The sequence below is a fragment of the Rhinoderma darwinii genome, chromosome 3 (genome assembly GCF_050947455.1).
Source record: "Rhinoderma darwinii isolate aRhiDar2 chromosome 3, aRhiDar2.hap1, whole genome shotgun sequence".
Taxonomy (NCBI): Eukaryota; Metazoa; Chordata; class Amphibia; order Anura; family Rhinodermatidae; genus Rhinoderma; species Rhinoderma darwinii.
Genome location: NC_134689.1, coordinates 314907135 through 314928884, shown reverse-complemented (window position 1 = coordinate 314928884; position 21750 = coordinate 314907135). Strand labels below are relative to the sequence as shown.

Genomic DNA, 21750 nt, shown 5'->3' with positions numbered 1-21750 from the left:
ATGCAAATGAGGCTTGCAAAAGTACAACTGGGTGTGTTGAAAAGTAAAAGTACAACTGGGCGTGTATTATGTGCGTACATCGGGGCGTGTTTACTACTTTTACTAGCTGGGCGCTCTGACGAGAAGTATCATCCACTTCTCTTCAGAACGCCCAGCTTCTGGCAGTGCAGATCTGTGACATCACTCACAGGTCCTGCATCGTGTCGGCCACATCGGCACCAGAGGCTACAGTTGATTCTGCAGCAGCATCGGCGTTTGCAGGTAAGTCGATGTAGCTACTTACCTGCAAACGCCGATGCTGCTGCAGAATCAACTGTAGCCTCTGGTGCCGACACGATGCAGGACCGGTGAGTGACGTCACAGATCTGCACTGCCAGAAGCTGGGCGTTGTGAAGAGAAGTGGATGATACTTCAATACACAACGCCCAGCTAGTAAAAGTAGTAAACACGCCCCGATGTACGCACATAATACACGCCCACTTGTACTTTTACTTTTCAACACGCCCAGTTGTACTTTTGCAAGCCTCATTTGCATAAATACAAAAATGGTCATAACTTGGCCAAAAATGCTCGTTTTTAAAAAATAAAAACGTTACTGTAATCTACATTGCAGCGCCTATCTGCTGCAACAGCAGATAGGGGTTGCAAAATCTGGTGACAGAGCCTCTTTAAATGTGTTCATAGCCTCAGTAGAGCAGGGTGTTTAACGTTTCCTAAACTAAGTACGCCTACACAAATAAATTAAAATCAAAGCACCCCAAAAAGGCTCTGATCTTACACTGTGGTAAACTGTGCAGCATTAGAACAGTGAGTACCCCCTAGAGACGTGGCAAGTGTCCCCCCTGGTACACATCACAGGTTATGAGCCTAGGCTCTAGAGCATTGAGAAACTCAACAGTTCCACTATAAACAAATATCCAACAATCAATCAATTACAAGTTCATATGATCAGCACAATAAAATACCATTTAATGAATGAAATTATCCTCCGGTTCTAGGAGATAAATAAATCACGCTTCTAGGATCAGCCGTAAGAAAATGACATTTGTTTCATGCCTTAAATAAGGTATCACAGAATCCCTTGTATTTCATTGGAGCTGGATGACCTGCAGCGAGAGCCTCAATCTTATCTGGGTTAACAAGTACTATACTCACAAGACATGCTCGGATAAGAAGAGGCAAACTACAGCGGATTTTGACTCCGAAAGAGAACATAAAAAAGTTGATAGTCTTAGGGCTCGTTCACATCTGCGTTCCGGGTTCTGTTGTTCTGCTCCACCTAAACAGTTATATGACGAAAACTAATGGTGCCCAATGAAACACCCATGACTTTAATAAGTTCTGTTGGGTCCCCGTCATGGTTTAGATAATTTTGACTGACATAATAGCGCAGCATGCTGCGCTATTTTAGCCTGCAAAAAAAATAGGAATCTGAGACAGAAGCCCCAAACGGAGCCTCTGATGCAGATGTGAACAGCCCCTAAATCAACAGAACTTTTACATAAAATGTATGTGTGGTATAGTGCCATGGGACTGGCGCAGGGCAAACGTGGAGACTATTTTCAAAAAGGGCTCTAGGTTTTCCCCGGGTAATTATAGACCAGTAAGCTTAACATCCATTGTGGGAAAAATGTTTGAGGGGCTATTGAGGGACTATATACAGGATTTTGCGACAAAAAATAATAGTATTATAAGTGACAGCCAGCACGGTTTTACTAAGGACAGAAGTTGTCAAACCAACCTGATTTGTTTTTATGAAGAGGTGAGCAGAAGCCTAGACAGAGGGGCCGCTGTGGATATAGTGTTTTTGGACTTTGCAAAGGCATTTGACACTGTCCCTCATAGACGTCTAATGGGTAAATTAAGGACTATAGGTTTAGAAAGTATCGTTTGTAATTGGATTGAGAATTGGCTCAAGGACCGTATTCAGAGAGCTGTGGTCAATGATTCCAACTCTGAATGGTCCCCGGTTATAAGTGGTGTACCCCAGGGTTCAGTGCTGGGACCACTATTATTCAACTTATTTATTAATGATATAGAAGATGGGATTAATAGCACTATTTCTATTTTTGCAGAGGACACCAAGCTATGTAGTATTGTTCAGTCTATGGAAGATGTTCGTAAATCACAAGCTGATTTGGACACACTAAGTGTGTGTGCATCCACTTGGCAAATGAGGTTTAATGTAGATAAGTGTAAAGCTATGCATCTTATGTCCTAGGGGGAGCTACACTGGGGGAGTCACTTGTTGAGAAGGATCTGGGTGTACTTGTAAATCATAAACTAAATAACAGCATGCAATGTCAATCAGCTGCTTCTAAGGCCAGCAGGATATTGTCGTGTATTAAAAGAGGCATGGACTCACGGGACAGGGATGTAATATTACCACTTTACAAAGCATTAGTGCAGCCTCATCTAGAATATGCAGTTCAGTTCTGGGCTCCAGTTCATAGAAAGGATGCAGAAACTAACGTAAATCATAGAACACATCTAGGCCAGTTCGTAGCTGGCGTAGATTTGACCTTCTGATGCACGGACAGCCAGAGACGTGTCTAATTAAAAAGTGCTGCACGTCTTACTCCAATGTTATTCTGATTAAAGGGGTAAACCCACCAAAACAACTTTTCACCTACTCACTGTACTCTGCTATCTCTGGCAGTTCCATAGAGAATGAATGTAGTGGCAGCGCGCAAGAGTGAACGCTGCTTCGTTTCCACAGGGGTTTTAAAACCCACATTTTCTGGATGAGTGAGGGTCCAAGCAGTGGGACCCCCAGCGATCAAACACTTCTCTTCTATCCTGTGGTTCTGGTGGGTTAACCCCTTTAAGGGTACGAACACACTAGGTATAAACACTGCAAATTTTCCGCAACTGATTCATTGCGGAAAAGACGCAGCGTATTACAGTAGCAGAAGTGTGGGTGAGATTTCTACAAATCTCGTCCCCACACAGCGGGGAAAAAAGCTGCAGAAAGACATGCAAATAAATTGACCTGCGGTGCGGTTTCATCAGCCGCAGCATGTCAATTAATGCTGCCAAATCGCAGCTCTTCTGTTGCGGGTTTTCCCCATTGAATTCAATGGGGTGCTTAAACCTGCAAACAAAGTAGCATGTGTTGCAACATTTGCTGCGGAATCACAGCGATTCCGCTGCAAAAATCGCAAGTAATAAAAAATAAAGTTATACTTCCCCAGAGTTCCCGGCTTCTTCTCCAGTCCGGCCTGCTGGGATGACGTTTCATTCCATGTGACCGCTACAGCCAATCACAGGCTGCAGCGGTCACCTGGCCTGCAACGTCATCCCAGGAGGCCAGACTATGCACAGAGCAGACGGAGGGAGTAAGTATTAACGTTTTTTTAAATTTCCGGCGCTGCTTTACGCGGCAGAAACTCAGCCGGAAAAACGCACCACAACGTGGTGCGATTTTTCGGGCAGGATTTCCAGTGGTATTCAGGACGGATACACTGCGCAGCTTGACGCAGCGTATCCACCGTGAACACGCTGTATGTGTGCCTACCCTTAGGCTTGCGTATGAAACTTAATAAATTCCCTTAATAAATTCCCTCCAAGGTCTAGATTACCACATCTTTTAAATGCAGCTAAAATATGCATGGATAAATTTAAACCAATCTTAGGAAAGAACTAAATGGTTGTAGAACAGAAATTTGTGGTATTGAGATAAATGGCCAAAATTCCATGGATCGAATGACTAATTATCTATTTTTTCTTATAACCAGTTTTTGCTTTTTCTTTCTTTCTAGACATTTTTGGCTTTGTTCTTGCCTTCGGACCAATACGTTTACCAAGCTGTAAGTATAATTACTGGATTAACGTTTAAAAGAGGTTTTCCCAATAAGGGACATTTATGGCATATCCACTGGATATGTCATAAATGTCATATAGATGCGGGTCCCACCTCCAGGACCCCCATCTATCGCTACAACAGGGCCCCCTAAACCCCGTTTTACCTTTCTATGTTCCCACTGCCACTTGTAATTACCGACCACATAAGCAGAAAACAGCGTAGCTCACTGAGCTACGTTGTTTTGGTAACTCCTATAGAAGTGAATGGCAGTTATGGAAACAGCATAGTTCAGCTAGTTACGCCGTTTTCTACTTACATGGATGAAAATTACAAGTGGGAACACAAAAGTTAGAACGGGTTTTAGGGGGGCCCCGTTTTAGAGATAGGTGGGACCCACATCTATCTGACATTTATGGCATATCCTGTGGATATGCCATAAATGTCCCTGATGGGAAAACCCCTTTAAGCTTATCTAATGTATAGTTGGTGTCAGCAGAGTTACTTGCTGTAAATGTACATTGTCTCATGTGAACGTACCCTCCTCCCTAGCCTCCCTTTTTGTACATTACTTCCCTTTATTTATGATTTTAGCAAATGAGTAATTTACAAAAAGTCACATTTTTGCTATCTAACCAATTAATACTCCTTTTTAAAGTAACACTACAAACGACACTACTAAAACAAATGCACCAGAAAACAAAATGCATACTGTAGATCAGAGACACAAATTGCTGAATCCTGTGCCATATGAATGACTGGCACAGAATACAGAAAACCTAGCAGAGGAGGTTGGAGGACACACCAGTATATAAAGAGGTAAATAAAAAAAGGACCAGTCATTTACTGAACTAAAGCGGTCCCTGAAATATCAATGGGCAAGTACATTGCTTCAGCCTATAAACTGTGTGACTGTCCAAGGTTAGGTAACTGGGGATTTGCATAAGAAGGCGCAACACCTGGAATGACTAGCACACAGCAAAATGCCAATAGAACTTACCTTAGAAACACCAAGCCTTTTCCGCGATGACCATCTCTGCTGTAAGAAATAGACAAATCGACATGAGAAGTAAAAAAAAACAAGACTTCTATTAATATGAGAAAATCGACATGTAGAAATGCATTGACCATTAAGCAAAAGTTGAAGGATAAATAGTGATGCTACTCAAAATCGTACATTAGGCTCTGCCTGCATAGTCCGCTGTGGCCATATACATGCTTTTAGGTGGCATTGTGGGCAGAATGAACGCTAGGTCAACATGATTGACGTAAACACAATCTGCCATCAAATTGCTATTGTAAATTAACATGGACACTAGAGAGATTAGCAGATTTGCTAACTGGAGAGCGTTTTCCTTACTTACTCTTATGGAAACCATATTTTCACTATAAGACATCGTTGGATAAAATACAGATTGACTAATCAGTGAACAGGCCAATTTTGTCAGTTTCATTCATCTTGCATGGAGCAAGGACTGTTCTGTACCCAGATTAAACCCACATGCTGTGGTCACAAAGGATTACATAGAAGATCCACACTTAATCCACTTTTAATAACAATATATATTGTAGATGGATGGGTAATAAAAATATATAACAAGAGGAGACGCTCTACATATTGCTTAACACAAATGCATTTAAAGAAGATAAAAAAAAAGTGTGTAAAAAAAAAAAGGCAGACCCAATATAATAAATCAAATGTGTTATTATACCTTAAACAAGACAGCACAGGCATAAATACATAACATGGACTCCTCACAATACGATGGTCCTACCCACTAGTCTAAATCCCATGAAATATAGGAAAAAGTTGCAAGAACCTAAATCCTGATATTACACAAACGTACATGTAAAATACATAAATATTATCCAATAAATAGAACGGTCCCCTACTAAAGTGCAATGTGCTAAACTAATACATACAATAATCAATCAAAACAATGTGGCATATAATCAGATAAAGAGCCACAGAGATCTATAAAAAACAAACAGCAAGAAACTGAGACAGCTCTGGGACCGCCTGGATTATATTTATGTATTTTACATGTATATTTGTACAATATAAAGTACAGTACTATGTAAGTCAATTTTACAAGACTCCATTCACAAGCTGAGGGAAAAGATCATTGCCGATATCAGGGCATGCTGAGATTTTCAAATCTGTTGTGGATTTCTTCCGGATTTGCCACAGATTTCTCAACAAAGAAATCTGCAACCAAACCCGCAGCAAAAGCAGCACGTAACCCCTGCAATGAAGAAGAAAACTACTCACATTATTCTTGGAGTCCCTCATCCTGATGGACAGACTAATATCTGCCACAATCACACCCATATCTTGCTCTAAGCTATTCGGATCTTTTAACCGGAACACTTTTTCTGTAGCTCTGCAAAATAGATGATAAAAAAAAATAAAAAATAAAAAAGCACAAGTAATCAGTAAGTATCTGTATTTCACATGGAATGTTGTTTGATCATCTGAACTGCGAGGCGTTTCTGCATCAGTTACACTAGAATACCAGAACGCTTCACTGCTCATAAAACAACTTTCACATTATTTTGACATATTGCAGCTCGGTAAACTGTATTGACAATTATAATGAAATCCCAGTAGTGTGTCATTCAGGTCCAAGACATAGCACAATCTGCCTGCCATAGAGGAGGCAAAAAGTGATTTACAAGAGTTAATGTCAGCGATTCAATGGATGTTCAAAAATAAATGTAACGTCCGTTAAAAACTCATCTCTGAGCGGACTTGTGCTGCAAGCTTTCTGGGTTATATCGAATGGTGGCGCTGCTCAAGGAGCAGGTTTGAAGCAAAGATTGATCGATATTGTCATCCGATTGGAAAATACACAGCATACCAGTAAAAATTGGTTCAAACTGCAGTGTACGTTTACAGTATGCGTGGGGAAAGCTCCCAGTGCATACGTAAAACGTATCCAAAGGCCCCCATTCACCTGATAAGACAAAAGTGTGTCTGTATAGTACTTTTTTTGCTAGATCGAATATCGTAATTGACTACGCAATTCTTTTAAGGCATCTCGCAAAAGAAAAAAGTATAACATGCGGTATATGTTTTGTTTTTTTTTGTTTTTTTTTTTAACATAGGAGGCTATGGGTGTCAAATGCCACGTGTGGCATCTGTCGGAAGAATCAGTTTAACGTACATATCAGGGGCTTTTCCCCCCCCAAGGGATATGTTAAACTTGCACTGCAAACAGTGTGTGTACATAGCCTAAGAAGGTATACTAAAATGTGACCCTCCTGCAGCAGAATTAGCAGGTACGCCAACCAATACTTAAAAAGGGGTAAAATATATATATATATATATATATATATATATATATATATATATATATATATATATATATATATATATATATATATATATATATGTAGCTCAGTAAACTATAAAATGTCTCTTCCAAAAAGGAGCCAAACTGCCTATAAAGTACCATTATTATAGCGGCTATAAAAAGTGGCTTATTCTATGAGGAGTTTTGGATAATCAAAAGATTATGTGGACAGAGCTGCCTGAGGTCTCCTTACACACTAGGTAATTTTCTCTTTAAAAAAAAAAAAAAGACAGTATTCCAGTGAAGGTGTATCCACAGCAGCTCGCATAGATTACCTACACTGTGATGACAAGGCCCAAAAAGCCTAAACCGATCTGATCACAGATAGATTGCTAATCACTTAAAAGGGTTTTCCTTTAAATCGATACTTATCACCTATCCACAGGATAGGTGATAAATATCTGACCTGTCGGGTCCCACTGGTGGGACCCCCACCGATCCAGAGACTGGGCAAAGCGGACTGTCCCTGGGCGCTCCATATAAATGGAGCGGTACTGCACATGCTCGGCCACTGCTTCATTAACTTTCTACGGGTCTACCGAGTGCTATCTCCGGCAGCCCCTAGAGAAAGGAAATAGAGCAGTTGTCGTGCATGGGCAGTATCGCTCCATTCATATGGGGAGCTTAGGGACTGCCAAGTAAGCCCGCTTTTGGAATCAGTAGGGGTCCCAGAGGTTGGAGCCCCACGTATCAGATATTTATCACCTATCCTGTGAATAGGTGACAAATATAGTTCATGGGAATATCACTTAAACAGCAGGGCAATGCTCCATTTTTAATCAGACTTTGCTTTACATGATAGCAAAGTAAAAAGTGAGAGAAGTAGCTTTATTTTGGCATTTGTACAGTAGCCCTACTGTAGTTTTCCTGTACTGCACATAACTTTATTTTAAAGCATACCTCCAGGGATACACTTAAAAACCTCAAGATATGCACCTCAGGGTGTCAAAATGGTCATTAAAATTGGAGAGCTCTATGTTGTTTAGTAGCCATGTTTACTTGCAGGCTTCACACAATATGGGGCAGAGTAGGAGGAGACTCGAATTACTGCAGTTCTTTACTTCCTCCCTGCATAAGTCAATAATACATAAAATAGCTTTAATATCTTACACACTGCAGAGAGAGACTTATTAACTAGGCCTGTTTTGGTAAGTGTGTATTAACAGATAAGAGTGATGGAGGGTGATTTGAAGTGTAATGTGAACTAGAGGCTTGTAGAAACAGTGACTGTGACCGGGCTGAAGCTCTACTGTATCTGTAACAGCAGACAATGATGACTGTTTGTACTGCAGCCCTTTCCTTTTTGCTAAATCACTCATCGCTGAGCTGCGAAGAGAAATACTCCACACAAAAAAAAAAGGTGCTGTACATGAGAATCCAAGAGCCCTGTAAAGTTTTTATTTTTTTACAGCTAGCAAAAAAGGCTCTATAGCTATATTGTTTTCTGCTTAACCCCTTGGCGACATATGACGTACTATTACTGAAATGTCGCCAAGGGGAAGTATGGAGAGCACTTAGCTCGCTACATACTCGGCGGGTGACGGCTGTGTTACACAGCAGTCACCTCACTCCAGCAGGCAGAATCAACGTTCACACCATTATGCCCCCTGCGGTGCGATTGGCCGTTTACAAAGGTTGTTAAGGCAGCCTGGGGGCCTAATAAAAGGCCACCTGGTCTGCCATCTTCATACTCCTTTGAAGCTCTGCCTCTGCCAGGGCTTTAAAGGAGACTATCACAATATACTGTAATACATTAGTATTGCAGTATATCATGCAAGCGCTGGTTCAAGTCTGCTAGGGGGGACTCATAAAAAAGAAAAACTACTAAGAAAAAAAGTTTTTTTTGTGTTTAATTATTTGAAGTTCAAAAAAATCCCCCTTTTCCCATTTTTTCCCTAAAGTAATGTTAAATTAAAAAAAGTCAACATAACTGGCATCGCCGCGTCCGTGAAAAAGTCAGAACTATCACAATATAGAGTTGTTTAACCCGCTCGGTGAACACCGTGAAAAAAAAGCAAAAAACAACACGCACATTTGTATATTTTTGGTCACCTTAGCGCTCCAAAAAAATGAAATTAAAATTGAATAAAAACTCATATACCCCAAAATGGGATCGGTGAAAACGACATCTCGCCTTGCAAAAATGAAGCCCTCATCACTAAATTGATGGAAAAAAAAAAGTTATGGCTGCCAGAACATAGCGACACAACATTTAATTTTTTTAGCAAATAGATTTTTTTTTTTTAAAAAATAGTAAAACAAAAAAAAATAAAAAAAAATTTGGTATCGCCGTAATTGTATCAACCTGTAGAATAAGGTGCACATGCTGTTTTTGCCGTCTGATGGACGCCGTAAGAACAAAACCCCCCAGAATATGGCGTAATCTCTGTTTTTTTTCCCATTTCACCACACAAATAATTTTTTTCAGCTTCCAAGTACATTATAGGGTACAATAAATGGTGCCCTGACAAACTACAACTTGTCCCACAAAAAACAAGCCCTCATACGGCTGTGTCGACGAATAAATAAAAATAACTTTATGGTTTTTGGAAGGCAGGGAGGAAAAAACTAAAATGGAAAAACAACTGAAATTGGACATGTCTCCAAGCGGTTAAAAGAATTTGTGCACTACCAAGATTACAGTGCAGTTATAAATAAAACACATACTTATTCAGTTCAAGCTCCTGAAAATCCAGAAAAGCAGATCCCATAAAGTCATCAGTTGTTAAGTCTCGATCATACACCTGTAAAAAAAAATTATACAGAGTAAAAACTAAAAAGGGAGTGTATCATCTAAAAATTACTTATTAGAAATAATTTTTTCTATTAAACATTTTTGGTGTTTTTAAAAAAAAAAAACAATTTTTTTTTTACATATATATTGAAAATTTCTGTTTTTACACTGGCCTCTAGAGCAGTCACAATAAGTTTAGATCTCCTGCTTTTTGTACCTCACTGGTCAGCTCTATACAGGCACAGGAGGAGTAGAATCATCTCATCATCATTAGTGAATGACAAGTTAATGACCGCTCTATTGTACGGTTGGAGGTCTAGATAAAAAGGAGCATAGCAACACTATACACTGTATACACAGATACGGCTCTGTATGCACATTCCCTCATCTCAGATTTTGTTAATGGACTCCCATTTATTTCCACTGCCATAAAATCACGCACACCCTGCTGTACTGACTGTCTACAATATGGCCGCCACAGGGTAGGTTTTACAAAATAAAAAATAAATAGCTACAAAAATTTTTAAAAGAAGAAGGACCAAACACCTTCATTTATCATCTTTATGCTTAAATCTAATTATTAAGAGTAAAATTAAATACATGACACATTCCCTTTAAATTCATAGCACTACCGAGTATCTACTCACCTTGATTTGCAGCTGATGCTCAAGATTTTGAATAGGCAACACAAATGTCTCATCCCACACTGGATTCAGGTTTTTATAAATGACTTTGCTTTTGTACAAGGTCTTCCTATTCAGTTTGAACTTTACATAAGGATCACTGGTACCTATGCAAAGGGAGAACGAAGATGGATTATAACAACGTTCTGAGGGCGGACAGGTTTACCCGAATGTGTTACTTTTACGTTCGGAGATCTAGTTTGATTAACATTGGCTATATATTTAGCCAATAGAAAATATAGCATTTTTGCAATACCTCATTTACCCACTTTGCTATAGTAATGAATTTTTAGCTAGTTTTTCACTTTGCACAGCATGAAAAAAAAAAAACTGGTTACTACTTGGAAGCAATCAACAAGCAAGTTAGCAGCTGCGGTCATAAGTTAGTGAAGATTTATTTTTAGTTGTGGGAATACCCTGGCCGGCACTACACAAACACTTGATGCTCATCCTACAAATTGTCCATAAGATATGAATGCATCATACTTGTATCATGTACACAGGTTTTTAGAGCAGGGCTGCTGGGGGTATTAAAGTGTTAACCAAGTATCAATGATTATAAATCCCACATCACATTCACAACACTGTCTTTATGCCTGCAACGTATTAACTAAAGCTGCATCAGGGTACAGCATATTCAAACACAGCAGTAAATGGTGCAGCAGTGTCACACCATTAGCAAACCACGTTAGTACAATTGCAATCGAAACCACAATCACAGTAACATTGCATGTATTCATCCTGCACACAGAATGTATTCGCACACATGGGGCAGAACTAAACTTTTACAAGAAAATCTATTGGGAGGGGCCCCTGTCCCAGGCCCCGCACTTGCCACCGTCATCTCCTTTAAGGACTCTTTGTCAAATCGATACAAATAACTATTAACCCAAATAAATGTTTATTATATAACCCAGTGCTCATTTTAATTGGTACTTTTATTCTCTTAAACAGCAAATGAATGTGCGACAATCCTTATAAACAAACAGTGTATACAATATATGGATAGGAGTGTTTAATCCATTTCAGGGAGATATTTATAACAATTGTATCAAAACTCACGATCTAGGACTCAGCATCTGCATTGCTGGTCCACATCACGAAATATGGTCAGACAGCCCTGAGGTCCTTCAATGGACCCTGGGCAGTCTGCCCATACAAGGTATGTCAGTCGATCTCGCCACAGGGATTCCCATTTTACTGTGAATGCCACAATCAAGGGGTTAACGGTGGCGATAACAGCTGTATTACACCCGTTACCCTGCTGCTGAACGCGCGGGCACACTTGTTTCGCCTGTGCGATCAGTAGGACATCTATGCTAGTCATGATTCAGCAATGTCCAACCACTTATGAGGAGTAGAGATCTTAAGTGTCGGTAACAGTGGAGAACAGTGAATAGTAAAACTCTTGTAGAAAGAGGAAGGGTTAGTATTTAAAATTTAACCTTTAATAGTGTCCATATAAAATGGAATATCAATAGATTATAGTTATACTGTTGAACTTCTTAGGCTTACACAACTTTCTCCATTCACAGTGATGAATAGAGGGTTAAAGTTCCTTGTATATATAATAGAGTAGACTTGGATCATGCACGTTTGCACAATGGCATTCTGTCTGTTCCTTACGCCTCACACTCAGCCCTCACTGTGGACAACGCACCGGGCACCCGTTCTGAAAAGAGCGACCCTGTTGTCTCCGGAACCCATCCCTAAAATTGCATACTTATTCCCTAGCTAAAGCTCGTGCTCCAACGCGTTTCCCCAGTTACACGCTGGTTCGTGAGGGAGATATTGAGCATAGTAGCATAGCAAATCGAATAGCAATGGCAACGAGCGCTTTTGACCGTGCTCCTTTTGTATGTCAGATAACTCCGCCCCTTCTGGGGGCTTGGTCATCAGACATCCAATCAGTCGCGATTGCATCATCAGTCTCACATTGACATCGTGTCCTCATTCCCTCCCAGCGGGCCGGATTCTCGGTATGTATCCAGGGATTCCTTCAGCTATATTCCTATTGGCTTAATGCTTCCATAACACTTTAGTTATTGTATATATTAAGGGATTTTTTTTAACCCCTTCCCGTCAAACAACTTTCAGATTTTCATTTTTTCCTCCCCACATTCCAGAAGCCATAACGTCTTTATTTTCCCGTCGATATAGTACTATGAGGGCTTGATTTTTGCGGGAAGAGTTGTAGTTTTTCGTAGCCCCATTTATTTTGCCATATAATGTACTAGGAAACAGGAAACAAATTATTTGTGGGGTAGAAAATAAAAAATAAACAGCGATTCCTCCATGGTTTTTTGCGCGCCGTTTTTACGGCATTCACTGTGCAATTAAAACAACATGTTAACTTTATTCTGTGGGTCAATACGATTACGGCGATACAAAATATATATAGTTTCTGTATTTTACTACTTTTACATGTAAAAACCTAAGTGTAAAACAGAAAATTTATTTTGCGTCGCCAAATTCCGAGAGCCATAACTTTATTTTTTCGTAGATTAAGTGGTATGAGGGCTTATTTTTTGCGGGATAGGCTGTAGTTTTTAATAATACCATTTTGGTGTACATGCGACGGTTTGATCACTTTTTATTTCATTTTTTGTGGGAGATTAGGTGACCAAAAAATAGACATTCTAGCGTTTACAATTATTTTATTTTTTTACGGCGTTCACCGTGCCGGTTAAATAATGATATATTGTAATAGTTCAGACTTTTACGGACGCGACGATACCAATTATGTTTAGTAATTTATATTTTTACTATGCTCTAGGGGGAAAATGGGAAAAGGGTTTTTTTTTGTAACTTTTTTTTTTTTTTTTTTTAAACACACAAAAAAAAACAACTTTAACTAATTTTTACTTTTTTTATTAGTCCCCCTAGGGGACTTCAACCAGCGATCGTTAGCTTGCTTGCACGATATACTGCAATACTAATGTATTGCAGTATATCATGATTCTGACAGGCACCTATTAAGCCATGCCGGAGGCAAGGCTTAATAGGTGTACAAAGATGGCGGACGTGGGGTCGTTCATTAAGCCCCCAGGCAGCCATGGCAACCATCGCCCCCCCCCCACGATTGCGTGGCGGGGGGGCGCGATGAGCTGTTAGAGGGGGTCGCCCCCTCTTTCTGACAATTTAAATGCTGCGGTTGGTATTGACCGCAGCATTTAACGAGTTAAACTAGCGGGATCGAGCTCGAGCGGGATGCCGCTAGTTATTCTGAAGTGTCGGCAGTAACATACAGCTGACACCGGCATCGTATGGAGCGAGCTCACTGTGTGACGCCGCTCCATACTTCCCCTACCTGACTTTGGCGTATGGATACGTCAAATGTCGGGAAGGGGTTAAAGGCTCCATTACTTACGCTATAGATCGTTTATATTGCAGCTGTATCACGTTTCTCCATAATATGGCGTTAGATATGACATAGGAACATTTATTCAGCCTTCATTTTGTTATACAAGTATAGTTTGAATGAGCATCTACAGTCCTCATATCGTAACTATGGATGGCAGCTACATATGTCCGTAACAAAAAGATAGAGATATGTATATATATATATATCTCTGACTCCTAACATAATGATGTGGAAATGTAGGATACTGATCATGAATATATGTGTATCATAAGAAGCAGGCATAATTGAGTTTTTCATTCAGGCCCTCTAGGCCCACTGATCTCATTCTATGGATCCATCGACTTTCTACCTGTAGCAGGTCCCAGGCCCAGTTGCCCCCTCTTATATTAGGCTCAATGTGTTGGATTCCCTGGAATTGAATAGCCCCAGCGTTACCTCCATGTGCAGCCCAAGGAATTTTACTATGCAATTGCTAGACATATTTCTTTCTTGGACTACGCTGTTATGCAGAATACTCACAACATTGGTAATTTTTGTGACGCTTAGGGAGGAACAGCACACGGACCCATACACACACGTGATTTTTCACACAGCGAGAGTCCGCTGCGTGACACTCACTGCATGTCCTATATTGGTGCGTTATCACGCACCTATGCGCCCATTGAAGTCAATGGGTGCGTGAAATCCACGCACCGCACACGGATGCACATGCGTGTGTGGTGCGGTATTAGCGCATCAATTCAGTTGAAAATAATTGTAAAAATCAAATAAAAAATAGATGTGCTTTGCGAATGCGTTAATAACGCATGCACCTCTCATAGCACACTGATTCATAACGCAACACACACGGACCAGATTCATGCGTGTTTTTCACGTGTGTGAATCAGAAACGCACGTTTGAATGAGGACCACTATTTCATTCAACGGAGTCCTGCAAGTATGCTTTTTTATTTTTAACATAGGAGCCTATGGGTGATGTATGCCACAAGTCACGAACATCCGTTTAACATATACGCCATAAGCTTGCCAATACCTCTTCATGACGGATACGTTAAACGGATGCCATAATAGCCTTTGAATGACGAATGCCAGTGACTTATGCCTAACAGAGGCATCTATCACCCATAGACTATTATGTTTGAATAGCTAATAACTTATGTTAAATGGATGCCATTGTGCGGCATCAGTCACAGGCGAAGTATAGCGTATACGGCTGGAGTTTTTCCTGACGTATACACTAAACGCAGGCTAAAAACTGATGTATACAGGGACTAAGAATTTTTAAAGCTAAATTGTTGTTAATAGGATACATAACAAAAAAACAAAATACAAAATATTTAAACGGAAAAAAATAAATAAATAAAATCAGTGTCTTCAATAATGGCAGTTCTATAAATCTACACATACATCTCCTAAAAAAAATAAAAAATAAAAAACATTTATAAAGAGACCTTCACTTTACAGGAAACTAATAACTATCTCAAGTGCTTCCAAATGCAGCGGCCTAGGATCCGGGCTCACAATGCATGAGTATATGTATTAAATAAAAAGATGGAAGAAAGAAAGGAAACAGTGGGAAAATCTCTAATAAAAAGAGGGTTTAATTAAATGAGATTGCTACTCTGGGATCAGGACTTCATGCCTGTCAGCTTACTCTCAAAATAAACATCTCAAAAGTAGGCCTCCATGGTGTCACTTTCTCACAGGCAGTGCATGCTGGGTAATCCCCAAGCCTCCTGACAGCTACATAATGTTCACACTGCTTGACGGGTGAATGGCGGCCCTCGCGTGAAACAAAATATTAACGTCTGGAATAAATAGAGGAAGGGGCAGTGATTTACAAAGCAAGAACGAGGAAATGTGTCAGGTTAGCACAGTGTTAATTGTTGCAGAGAATAATTGGGGAGGAACACACAAAGCTGCCGCGTCTCACCATATTGTCTTCCTGTCGGGCACAGTAACATCTCAACTAGCTTCTTGTGGGAGGCAGCTCTACAGCGGCACCATGCACAGCCTGCTCACAGATTAGATCAATGACAGCCCGTCCCCGGAGTGCCAGGTGAGAGACGACATGAAGAAGAGGCACCACACAGACCAGTCTTCAAATATTAACAAATTAATTAGTCTGTAGTGAAACTGTTAAATCCTTTGATTTGGGGATTGGGTAGTCTTGGCCATGAACCCAACAACGACCACTTCCTATGACTCCTGCAATGCTCCAAAAATAAAACCAAGCACAGCCACCCTTCTTGGGTCACATTGAAACTGGACGCATCTCATTGACTTAAGGTCCATCAGGTTTGCATAGTGCATTAACTACTTTTGAAACCAAGACTTTTACCATTCTCTTTGTCAATAGTGTGAGTTTGACACAGTAAGCGCTGATTGGACAGTGCCAGAGCGTGTCGGTCTTTATTGACAAGAGGAATGTTAACACCCAGTTAATTTATAGATACATTTCCAGGAGGAATTAGAGGAATGGCAAAATGCAGCGTTTAATAAAAAGATGCTGGATAAGGATTTCATGGGATATACAAGTGTTTAGTAAATCAAGGCGTGTATGACTAGACAGATCTTTAAATATTAGAGCTTTTATAAGACGTCCTAATAACAATTAGTAAGTGTATCCGCTCCAAATAAATGTCCCCGAACATTTCCATCGGAGGGCCAGTTTATGCTAATGAAGAATTTTCAGTCCTCTCCACCAATCAGAAGTATGGAGCAGGCTCACACATCTGCTTGTCCTGACTCATTAAAAAGATAGAGAATAAGGGGGCAAATTCAAGAGCCCTTTTGGCACTTCTGATTTGGCACCGAGGGCTCAGACTTCTTCATTATAATATTAGCGGATACAACTGAATCCACTTACACCTTTGGTAGAGCCATGTATATATAGTCTTCGGGTATGTTCACACGGCAGCATCCGTAATGGCAGAAATTACGGGGCTGATTCCAGGAGAAAACAGCCCCGTCATTTCAGCCGTAACGGCATGTGCAGGCGCTTGAACGCCGCGTCCATTACGGACGTAACTGGAGCTGGTTTTCCATGGAGTCCATGGAAACCGGCTCCATTTACGTCTGAAGTAGTGACATGACACTTCTTTGGCGCGGGCGTCTATTTATGCGCCGTCTTTTGACAGCGACGCGTAAATATGCGCCTCGTGTGAACAGACAAACGTCAGCCCATTGCTTTCAATGGGCAGATGTTTGCCAACGCTATCGAGGCGCATTTTCGGACGTAATTCGAGGCATAAAACGCCCGAATTACGTCCGTAAATAAGCCGTGTGAACATACCCTTATTCTTAAAGGGATTGTTTAAAGAAATATCCATTTAATGGCCTTTTTGAAGTGCTGGCAGCAGACAGTACGGTTAAATCCCTAAGAGCTAAATCTACGTAATAAACACCATTGAATCTATTCTGATCCATCTATTAACAGAGCGTATAGCTATATATTTTTTTATATATAACTATTACGGTTTTGGGAAGTTCCCTCATCAGCAGGTCTACTTGAGATTAGTTTCTTGCAGGAAATGCGATGGCTCCTGGTGGACTAGAAGAACAAGTTTTAAAAAAAAAAAAAAAACACACCTTTAGCGGTCAGGACAGCCCACAAATTACACCAAAAGAGCGTTGTAGCCTATGAAAACAAATCTAAAAAGTAAAAATCATATTTGTCTTGATAGAAAAACTGAGAACATTTCCCTTTTACAAGTTAATTTTTACATTCTCAATCTCTAAAATAATGTAATACAACACCCATCTTTTACAATATATTGCTTTTAAGTAACGGAAAGCAGAAGATAGCAGACATTCTGTAGACAAATCGCATGAAAGAACCACAAATTCACTTGTAATAAAGATAAAGGAGGGGGGGGGGTCAGTAATAAAAAATGCTGCAGCAAACAGTGGGAAAACTCAGAGCTCAACTCTGGTGTTTTACTGTAGTAACGGATTAGAATCCGAGCACAGCACAATGCTGAACATCAAAGTCTCCCCGCAGAGATAAGCCCAATTCATTTAGTTCCACTATGAAATGGATGTCTCAATTCTTCATCACTTCATTACCCCCTGCAGTAGCCACTTTTACACAGCGCTGAATCAGATGGGTGGATAAGACTAAATTAATGTTGATGGTGCTTTGATCTGTGAAGAAGCTATAAAGATGTAGTACCACACACACACGAGAAAAATGCAGTACCACGCAACGTTCTGTTTTTCCATGCTGCTTGCCAAATTTGAACAAACATCATATATAGGATATGATTACTAAATATATATATATATATATATATATATATATATATATATATTTATTATAAGTGGTGATTAAAGTGACCCTATTTTTCACTTAATTTGGAGTGCGGTCTTGTGTTTTGGATTTTGCTTGCTATATATATTTATTTTTTTTATTGACAATTCTGGGTAAGTTAGCTCACAGGATTGCCATCTCCAGGGTCAAGATGGTTGGCACACTTAAGAATTTTCACTCCAACACAGTGGATTCGGTTTAAAACTGGCCTCTACCAGCTTTATGGTCTTCATACATGAAAGGCGCTTTTACAAAAAAGTTCAAAATAAACCCTAGGCCGTCCAGCCTCTAAATCACCCTGATAGCTAGGGAAGCTATATGTTTAAAGGCCTTCTGCCAGCACCTCACAACAAACGTGTTCTTACCAGAACTCCTGACTCCCACAGGTTGGCAATGCCCGTCTTCCTCAGACTGGGAGTATTGTGTGAATAGATCACACCTTTCTTAAAGGAGTCCTGACAGCTGGCAGCTAATGAGACTCCTAAGGCAGCCCAAACCCTGGACTTTCCTTAAGATGGAGTGGAACTTTTACTATTCTCTTCCACTCCAGCAATCCAGACCTTTTTCCAGGTTTCCATACACATATATAGGGTGAGAGTGAGTGAGTGAGTATGAGAGTGTGTGAGAGAAAGTGTGAGAGAAAGTGTGAGAGAGAGAAAGTGAGAGAGAGAGAGAGTGAGAGTGAGAGAGAGAAAGTGAGAGAGAGAGAGAGAGAGAGAGAGTGAGAGTGAGAGTGAGAGTGAGAGTGAGAGTGAGAGTGAGAGTGAGAGTGAGAGTGAGAGTGAGAGTGAGAGAGAGTGTGAGAGAGAGTGTGAGAGAGAGTGTGAGAGAGAGTGTGAGAGAGAGTGTGAGAGAGAGTGTGAGAGAGAGTGTGAGAGAGAGTGTGAGAGAGAGTGTGATTATATATATATATATATATATATATATCACGCACACTCATATATATATACACACACACACACACACACACACACGCGCGCGCGTATACACATACAATTCTCATTTTAGAAACTGACAATTATGCAGATGTGAGTGGCAGCTACTTCGTCGCTACTATCTTTTCCTACAGAAGAGGTCTGTCACAAATTGCTTTTGCAGAAAGGGGGCATTGTGTGAGGACACTAGAGCGTGTGTGTCTACGCCAAATTTGCAGCATAAAGCAATGAGGTTGCTTTACCACATTGCAATGCTGCAATTTTGGGAATTGCTCCCTCTAGTGACCAGCATATGGAAAGGTTATAAATTATAATCTAATTTAGAATATTTCCTGACTTGTGAAAAAATGTTAAAAAATTAGAACAATGTGTAATCATTTATTGACTAACAGTTTAACAAAAAAATATATATATATATTTTTCTAGCGACACATTCCCTTTAAGGCTCAGAGCCGAATTTTGAAATCGGACATATTTCAATGTGGTAATAACGTCAGAATGCGTAAACCTAGCCAAGCGATTCTGAGATGGTTTTCTCGTGACACATTGGGCTTTGTGTTAGTGGTAAAATGTGTTCGATATATTTGTGAAAAATTGCAAAATTGAGAAAATTTGGAAAAAATAGCATTTTTCTGAATTCAAATGCATCTGCTTGTAAATCAGACGGTTATACCCGCAAAAAATAGTTACTAGCTCACATTTCCCATATGTCTACTTTAGATTTGCAGAGTTTTTTGAACATTCGTTTATGTTCTAAGCCTTGTAACGTCCAAGAAATATAAACAGCAATTTCTCATATTTTTAAGAAAATTTCAAAAGCCTTTTTTTTTTAAAGGTACATCTTCAGTTCTGAAGTGGGTTTGAGGGGCCTATGTATTAGAAACCCCCATAAAACACCTCATTTTAAAAACTAGACCCCCTCAAAGTATTCAAAACCGCATTTAGAAAGGTTTTTTAACCCTTTAGGAATTTCACAGGAATTAAAGCAATGTGGAGGTGAAATTAGCAAATTTCATTTTTCTTGCTGAATTTCAATTTTATTCCATTTTTTTTCTGTAACACAGAAGGTTTTACCAAAGAAACACTACTAAATATGTATTGTCCCGATTCTGCAGTTTTTAGAAATGTCCCACATGTGGCTCTAGTGTACTCGTGGACTAAAACACAAGCCCTAGAAGCAAAGAAGCACCTAGTGAATTTTGGGGCCCCTTTTTATTAGAATATATTTTAGGCAGCATGCCAGGTTTGAAGAGGTGTTGAGGTGCCAAAACAGTAGTGACCCCAGAAAGGGTCCAAAAGGGTCCAAAAGTGACCCCATTTTGGAAACCACACCCCTCAAGGAATTCATGTATGGTTGTGGTTACCATTTTGACCACACAGTATTTTTCACAGCACGTATTTGAATTGGGCTGTGAAATTTAAAAAATGAAATTTTTTCCAATAAGATGTCATTTTTGACCAAAATTTCTTATTTTCACAGGAAACAAAATACCCCATTTTGTTGCCCAATTTGTCCCGAGTGCGGCAATACCCCATTTGTGGTGATAAACTGCCGTTTGGGCCCATGGGAGGGCTCAGAAGGAAAGGACCACCATTTGGCCCACTGGAGCTTTTCTGGTGCTAAGTCATGTGTGCAGAAGCCCCTGAGGTACCAGTACAGTTGAAACCCCCGAGAAGTGACCCCGTTTTAAAAACTACACCCTTAAGGCATTCAACTAGAGGTGTAGAGAGCATTTTGACCCCACAGGTACTGTGTAAAAGATAATGCGCAGCAGATGGTGCAGTGTGAGATTTGGCATTTTCTATATATCTATGCCATTTCAGTGTACAATATATTGTGCCCAGCTTGCGCCACCAGAGATATACACCCCATAAACTGTAATGTGGGTTCTCCTGGGTACGGCAATACCCTACATGTGGCTGTTATCAGCTGCCTGGGCACACAGAAGGGCTCAGAAGGGAAAGATGAGTGGGGATAAGCTGTGCGGAGTGCATCAGGGTAGATTAAAAAACTAAGAGATGTATGGTAAATTTTAAAACACTTTATACAGAGCCCTGGTTTTTCGGGGCACGTGTCACATTGGTATATTGTGTCCTCCCTTATGCCCCTCTTATAGCAGACTTTGCACCTCTTGACTTTTTCCCTTCTTGCCAGTTGAGAACCTCTCCTTGAATGTGTTGCCCTGGTACAATGCGTGTGGCCTCGCTTCCAGAAGTACTGGGTGCCCCCTTCTTGGTCCCCAAAGATTAGGTTTTTGATAATGATGTGCACGGCCAGCTTCTTATACCACACCGCATGGCTCTGTAGGGCTTCAGGACTTGATCTGACAAGTCCACCCCTCTAATGTACCTACTGTAGTCCAGGATGCAGTCTGGTTTGGGGGTCTCTGTACTGAAACATGGGTACTGGTGTGGCCATGTATTGTTGTCAATACAAGGACATCTCTATTGTCCTTGACACACAATATATTGCTGCTAGAATGTGCCCTGCTCTCACCCCCATCTGAGTGTTTGCCCAAGCAGTGTCTTAGGGAGGCCTCTCAGATTTCTTCTAGCAATGCCGC

At 40.4% G+C, this 21750-nt stretch overlaps 1 protein-coding gene across 4 annotated transcripts in view; it reads right to left on the bottom strand.

Annotated features, from left to right (window-relative positions):
* Positions 1-21750, bottom strand: part of MCTP2 (multiple C2 and transmembrane domain containing 2) — a 193728-nt gene that overhangs the window by 70261 nt on the left and 101717 nt on the right. For 3 of the 4 annotated variants that reach the window (XM_075858224.1, XM_075858227.1, XM_075858226.1), the window contains 4 exons: positions 10540-10682; positions 9826-9902; positions 6075-6186; positions 4803-4841 (listed from right to left, as the gene is read on the bottom strand). In XM_075858224.1, the coding sequence (XP_075714339.1) occupies positions 4803-4841; positions 6075-6186; positions 9826-9902; positions 10540-10682 (371 nt within the window). The remainder of the gene's footprint in view (positions 1-4802; positions 4842-6074; positions 6187-9825; positions 9903-10539; positions 10683-21750) is intronic. The other variant, XM_075858225.1, reaches the window with a different exon arrangement.